Genomic DNA, 7,628 nt, shown 5'->3' with positions numbered 1-7,628 from the left:
CATCCCATTGTTCTATTGTTTGTTTGGCTTGGGAGCAAACGATTATGGGATGTATGTGTTTATGTGTATTAGCTTAGTGAGGGGGTGTCTCCAGCAGCCCTCCCTCCTGATGGGACTGTCTGCTGGTGTGCCTCTTGTTACTAAATGTAGATTGCCCCGCCCTGTGTCATTATGCAGGGAGGGGGGATTGTCCCGCCCTGTGTCATTATGCAGGAAGGGGGGACTGTTCCCTGAGTGTATGTGTATCTGTGTTCAAATAAAGTAGTCTCCCTCCTGGTTTACTTCAAGACTGGTGTTGTCTGGTCTTGTATGGTCAGCGGTGGTGTCTGTTGTCGGTGCTCGGACGGGGAAGCGGTATTCTAACGGAAGTACTCAGCGCAGTCTGGATCAGTTCTGTTACACCCCTATTTCCCCGTACTGTGCCCTACTGATCCCAATATTGTGCCCTTCTGCCCCCCCCCTTTTCCCCACACCGTGCCCTACTGATCCCAGTATTGTGCCCTTCTGTTCCCCCCCTTTCCCGCACCCTACTGATCCCAATATTGTGCCCTTCTCTGTCCCCCCCCCTTTCCCCTTTTCCGCACCCTACTAATCCCAATATTGTGCCCCCCCCTTTCCCGCACCCTACTGATCCCAATATTGTGAACCCCCCCCCCCTACTGATCCCAATATTGTGCCCCGCCCCCCCCCTTTCCTGCACCCTACTGATCCCAATATTGTGCCCTTCTGTCACCCCTCCCCTTTCCCCGCACCGTGCCCTACTGATCCCAATATTGTGCCCTTCTCCTTTCCCCGCACCGTGCCCTACTGATCCCAATATTGTGCCCTTCTGTTGCCCCCCCCCCTTTCCCCCACTGTGCCCTACTGATCCCACAATTGTGGCATTCTGTCACCCCCCCCCCTTTCCCTGCACCGTGCCCTACTGATCCCAATATTGCGTCCTTCTGTCCCCCCCCCCTTTCCCTGCACCGTGCCCTACTGATCCCAATATTGCGTCCTTCTGTCCCCCCCCCCCTTTCCCTGCACCGTGCCCTACTGATCCCAATATTGTGGCATTCTGTCACCCCCCCCCTTTCCCTGCACCGTGCCCTACTGATCCCAATATTGTGCGCTTCTGTCCCCCCCCCCTTTCCCCGCACTGTGCCCTTTGTGTTGAATAGACTTTTATTTATGACACGTTTTCTTAGTACTTTCAATAAAATTTAACAATAATACATATATGTTTAATTCTATCAGCTATTTACACTAATTCTTGGGAGTAGCAGTGTAAATTGGGGCAGGCTGGTGGGGGCCCCCGTGCATTACTTTGGCCAGGGGCCTATGATGCTATTAAGGGGGTACGGGGGGGGGGGGGCAGAAGGGCTGCTGATTCTGCAGAGACGCTACTCGCTCCTGTAGATGAACCCTTAAGGCTCCATGTACACTGCGTCTGATAAAGTGACATTCAGGAGCTTTTCTGTGTTCCCCCCCAGCAGCCCCTGAACTCCCCCTAATGTTCTCCTGTCCATGTACACATCGCCGTTTACAGTCATTTACAGGCAGTTGAGTTTACAGTCATTTTTTGGAACGCACAAAACTTGAGTTCAGGAGTAGATTTTATCAGTGTTTCAAATGCCAAACACTTGTAATCGCGGCTAATCGCATTTATAAGCATTTGGAAAATTTGTTTAACTCTTCCATTTCCAGATGCTGTCCAGAGCCTTTTTTTCTTCATGAAAAATGCATGCAAAGCGTTTTCCCGGCGCTCAAATGGACCCGGAACACCATACTCTGAGGTTTCACATGAAAGAAAATATGTTAGACACGACTGCAATAATTTCTGCACAGAAATGAGCCGGAACATCCAACCACCACAAAAAATAAAAAAAAATAAATAATATAGCTAATCTCAACAAATACTGCTCTCCCTGCTTTTGCTCTCCCCACTTCTCTCAAAATGTCTGAAATAGTTCATTTTTTACTGGTTTTCAGTGCTTTCTGGGCATTTTGGAAGGTCTCCTGAGGTTATCTTTAAAAAACACTTCTAAACGCAAACGCTCATAAACGCGCTATGCAAATGTGGCTAAACAGACATTTTTTAACCTCCGTTTTCCAGCAGTCAGTTTCCATCGTTCAGAAGTGTCCCGTGTACATGGAGCCTAAGTGTCCAGAAGCCGACATGTGAACATGAAATGAAATGATCAGAAAAACAAAACAACTTTGTAAACATTTTATTTCCTCACAATGATCTTGTTACATTGTAGCAGACTGAGGGGCCATATATGGGAAGATCCATTTCAGACAACTCATGGCAACCAAATCAAATTCAGACTGATCCTTGGAAAATGAAAGTTGTAACTTGATTCATAGGAGCGGATTCCATTTTCCCAACAACAGTTTTACAAATGCCAATGAATACAAAAAGATGTGTGGCAGCGTGGAGACATCAGATTGTTTCTGTGGCCTCGTCCACCCCAGCACATGGAGGTAAGGCAGAAGTGGCCTTTTTAGTGGCACCCCAATACATCTTTAGCAGGGAACACAGGAAACGAATGCAGCGTGTTCCGTATATTGTGTTGGATAACGAATCATTATAAATGGCTGCCACAACCTGCTGCAATAACTCTCACAACGTGCGCTGTGGTGAAGTTCATCCTAAAGGTCACAAACAATAATTCTTCCCTGAGATTCCAAGAAAATATTAATTCAAATATCACTTGTTTTGAACTGCAAAAAATGTGGTACTTTATATTTATGGTGTTTGTGTCTAGAGTGGGTCTTGCCCCAAAGAGCTTACAGTCTAAAGAGAAGAAAAAGTGTTGTGTCTGCAGTGTGCAGGATGGATATATCTCAGTAGATCGGATACATGGAGGAGAAGATTAGAGTCAGCTGGGAGAGGCTTGAGTGGAGTCACTGGTTTTCCAAATGGTATGTGGAGCTGAGAGGGTGAAAGAACCTCCAGAGCCTCATCTATTGGGCCCCTGGAGCAATGTGTGGTCACTGGCGGCACAAACCAACTACAGTACATGGCACTTTATCTGTTGTCACCGTACATTGGGGAACCGTTTTGTCACAGATATGGTTTGAATTTTCTGGGAGAAGAGACAACCCCAACCATGACTATTCCATGGAAGACTGATGGACTCATCATTATTGGCAACATGGAGTTGGTTCTGTGTAGTTACATGGTGTCTGATGGAAGATGAAGTTCTGCTGAAACCACCATGTCACCTATAATACACTATTATTGGAAACGTGCAACTGGTGATGCCGCAGGGGACAACTTTGATTGCTCTCCACTCCACCCTTCCCCCACCCCAGCCAGAAGCAGCCAGCTTTTTCCCATCTGAGGCACAGTGAGTGAAGATTGGAGTCCCAGAGAATGAGTGCAGCACATGAGGAGTTGTGGAGCAATGAGCCACGGAGATCCCAGAGAATATATACAATGGGAAGCTAGGACCTTCACCTCCTCGTCACTCTCTGGTCCTTCACAATGGAGTTCATGTGTGCTGGTTTCCTCTGGAATGGAGTCCCTGTGTGCTGGTTGCCTCTGGAATGGAGTCCCTGTGTGCTGGTTGCCTCTGGAATGGAGTCCCTGTGTGCTGGTTGCCTCTGGAATGGAGTCCCTGTGTGCTGGTTGCCTCTGGAATGGAGTCCCTGTGTGCTGGTTGCCTCTGGAATGGAGTCCCTGTGTGCTGGTTTCCTCTGGAATGGAGTCCCTGTGTGCTGGTTGCCTCTGGAATGGAGTCCCTGTGTGCTGGTTGCCTCTGGAATGGAGTCCCTGTGTGCTGGTTGCCTCTGGAATGGAGTCCCTGTGTGCTGGTTGCCTCTGGAATGGAGTCCCTGTGTGCTGGTTGCCTCTGGAATGGAGTCCCTGTGTGCTGGTTGCCTCTGGAATGGAGTCCCTGTGTGCTGGTTGCCTCTGGAATGGAGTCCCTGTGTGCTGGTTGCCTCTGGAATGGAGTCCCTGTGTGCAGGTTGCCTCTGGAATGGAGTCCCTGTGTGCTGGTTGCCTCTGGAATGGAGTCCCTGTGTGCTGGTTGCCTCTGGAATGGAGTCCCTGTGTGCTGGTTTCCTCTGGAATGGAGTCCCTGTGTGCTGGTTGCCTCTGGAATGGAGTCCCTGTGTGCTGGTTTCCTCTGGAATGGAGTCCCTGTGTGCTGGTTTCCTCTGGAATGGAGTCCCTGTGTGCTGGTTTCCTCTGGAATGGAGTCCCTGTGTGCTGGTTTCCTCTGGAATGGAGTCCCTGTGTGCTGGTTTCCTCTGGTATCAATGTTTGATGCTTGCTGTAGACAAGTGATGACGCCACACTCTGACAATATTATATCCCGATCAGACCAAGTGACACTAAAATGGGCATTTCATGAGTCGCTGTCCTGGAGATTTGTGTGATCCTCGGACACAGTCATAGGTCATCACTGGAAGATGATGTGATATTCGGGGTAGGCCTGGATGTCATTAAATATCACAAACATTGAAGGGTTCTGGACGTCATCCGTCACGCTGTCATAGCAGTCGGTGGGGTTGGCTGCATTTTTGGCTGGAGGGGTTATTATCCCACGGCTTCCAACACAGTAGAGTCCGGTGAGAACGCGGGCCAGGTACATGTGTCTCTGTCTATTTCCATCAGGTTTGGAGTATGTGACATCAGCAGAGTAACGTGCATTTACTGCAAAATAAGTTCCATTTCCATAAACAGCAGCTGTTTAAAAGAAAGACACGTCACAGGTTAATATGGGAGAATTCCAGAGGAGAGGTGCAGCAGGAGAGAAGGTCTGGAGGTGAAAATGAAGTAAGCCAGCATTAACCGCATGCCGCCCAGCCACTGTATATATATGGCGGCAGGGCGGCACTCGCAGGCAAAACCACATTTTAAAACGTGTGTTTTGTAAACAAATAGGGGGCGTGTGCGAGGCGCGCAGCCGCCCTATCTGTCCCACCAATCAAAACCGCAGATGTGAGTCGCCGGGTCACAGCCGGTCCTTAGCGGCTATCTCCTGGCGATCGGCGGCAAACAGCGACAGACAGCACAGCTGCAGTAGCTGTGCTGTCTGTCACTTCCCTGTCAGCTCGAGGATGAGCTGATCGAGAAAGAACAGTTTCTCTCTTTCTCGATCAGCCTTGTCCCGCCCAGTACACACCCCGCCCCGCCCCCTAGTAAAACACTCCCCCTCACTCCTATAACCCTTCCCTGCTAAATAAAGTTAACCCCTCCCTCCCCAGTGCCATTAGTACAGTGTCAGTGTTTTGTTTTGTTGCACTGATCACTGTATTAGTGTTTTTGGGGATGTCAGTGACCCCAAGTCAGTACCCCCCAATGTCAGAATGTCCGCCGCAGTCCCGCCATAAGTCACTGATCGCCTCCATTATTAGTATAAAAAAAAAAAACTAAAAATCCCAGTATCTTTCCCGCCATTTGTAAATGCTTTAACTTTCACGTAAACCAATTAATTTACACGTATTGGGTTTTTTTTTTTAGCAAAGACATGTCCCAGAATGCATTTTGGCAGAAATTTATGACTAAATTAGATTTTTGCATTTTTTTTTACTGGACATGTTTTATAGCAAAAAGTCCAAAATATAGTTTTTTTTTTCCTCGAAATTGTCAGCCTTTTTTTTTGTAGCGCAAAAAATAAAAACCGCACAGGCGATCAAATACCATCGAAAGAAAGGTCTATTTGTGGGGAAAAAAAGGATGTAAATTTCATTTATGTACCGTATTGCATGACCGCGCAATTGTCCGTTAAACTAGCGCAGCGCTGTATAGCAGAAAAATGACGTAAATTGCAGTATCTCTCCCATACTTTGTAGACGCTATAACTTCACACAAAGCAATCAATATACACTTAGTGGGATTTTTTTTACCAAAAACATGGAGCAGAATACATTTTGGACTAAATTTATAACCAACTTTGAGTTTACTGTATATTTTTTATAGCTGAAAGTAAAAAATATTGTTTTTCTTCAAAATGTTTAGCCTTTTTTTGTTTATAGCATGAAAAATAAAAAGCGCACAGGTGATCAAATTACACCGAAAGAAAGCTCTATTTGTGTGAAAAAAAGGACGTAAATTCCGTTTGGGTGCAGCGTTGCATGACCGCGCAATTGTCAGTTGAATTAGTGCAGCGCCGAGTAGCAAAAAGAGGCGTGGTCATTAAGGGGGGTAAATCCTCAGGAGGGCGAGAGGTTAAGAAACAACAAACCTGATGCAGCAAAGAAGAGCCCGGCTGTACTGGGGTTGATGCTGTAGATTTTTAAAGCCCAGCTTTGTTCTGGATGCAATGGGGGGGGGGGGGTTACATAATTTGTCAGGTTTTAGTACCTGCTGCAGTAACTGGGTTGTAAGGCTCTAGATTCTGTTGTAGGCAGATATACCAGTTCATTGTATTGGTCCTTATTGAATTCAGGCAATACACTGGTCATGGCACCAGTTGAAAGTATGTTAAATCTCAAGGCACCCCAGTGTAAAATGGGGGTCTCCCCTTACATCAGAGTCCCCCCTTCTCTTAACAGTCTCCTATCACATCAGAAGGCTCCCCTTTCATATTAGAGTATTCAGTCTACCCCCCTCTTTCTTATCAAGAGTCCTCATCCCCTCTCTTCATATCAGACTCCTCAGTCCACCCTTTCTCATCAGAGTCTTCGGTCCGCCTCCCCTTCACTTCAACATCCTCAGTATCCGTTCCACATCACATAAGAGTCCTTAGGCCTCCCCCCTTCACATCAGAGTTTTCAATCCCCTCCTTTTCACAGTCTTCAGTCATCTCCCTCCCCTCTTACATGAGATTCTATGAAACCACCCTAACCTCTAACCCAACGCCAACCCCTAACCCTCTAACCCCAACACCAACCCCTAACCCCAACGCTAACCCCTAACGCTAACCCCTAAGCCCAACCCTCTAACCTCCTAACCATAAGCCCTATCCCCAACCCTCAAACCCTAACACCTAATCCCCTAACACCTAATCCCTAAACCCTAACCCCCAACCCTCTAACCCTAACACCTAATCCCTAACCCCCAACCCTCTAACCCTAACACCTAATCCCTAATCCCTAACCCCCAACCCTCTAACCCTAACACCTAATCCCTAACCCCCAACCCTCTAACCCTAACACCTAATCCCTAACCCCCAACCCTCTAACCCTAACACCTAATCCCTAACCCCCAACCCTCTAACCCTAACACCTAATCCCTAACCCCCAACCCTCTAACCCTAACACCTAATCCCTAACCCCCAACCCTCTAACCCTAACACCTAATCCCCTAACCTCTACTCCCCAACCCTCTAACCCTAACACCTAATCCCTAACCCCCAACCCTCTAACCCTAACACCTAATCCCTAATCCCTAACCCCCAACCCTCTAACCCTAACACCTAATCCCTAACCCCCAACCCTCTAACCCTAACACCTAATCCCTAACCCCCAACCCTCTAACCCTAACACCTAATCCCTAACCCCCAACCCTCTAACCCTAACACCTAATCCCCTAACCTCTACTCCCCAACCCTCTAACCCTAATCTCCAACCCTAACACCTACTCCCCTAAACCCTATCCCCAACCCCTATCCCTAACTCCAAACCCCCCAATCCTAATTTGGAACTGGAGTAGGGAGGAGGATTTGTGCTCGGATAAGAAATTTGAGGGG

The 7,628-nt window shown here is 47.8% G+C and overlaps 1 protein-coding gene across 1 annotated transcript in view; it reads right to left on the bottom strand.

Moving 5' to 3' along the window:
* Positions 1 to 3,807: 3,807 nt before the first annotated feature.
* LOC149428989 (protein mono-ADP-ribosyltransferase PARP14-like) overlaps positions 3,808 to 7,628 on the bottom strand; it is a 41,282-nt gene continuing 37,461 nt past the window's right edge. Inside the window, 1 exon segment of the mRNA XM_089666863.1 lies at positions 3,808 to 4,681. Coding sequence (XP_089522989.1) covers positions 4,395 to 4,681 — 287 coding nt within the window. The 3' untranslated portion in view covers positions 3,808 to 4,394.

This window comes from Staurois parvus, unplaced genomic scaffold, assembly GCF_062004578.1.
Source record: "Staurois parvus isolate SC_StPar_1 unplaced genomic scaffold, SC_StPar_1.0 ptg002875l, whole genome shotgun sequence".
Lineage (NCBI taxonomy): Eukaryota > Metazoa > Chordata > Amphibia > Anura > Ranidae > Staurois > Staurois parvus.
The sequence above is the reverse complement of the archived record's forward strand: the minus strand, read 5'-3'. Positions and strand labels throughout refer to the sequence as shown.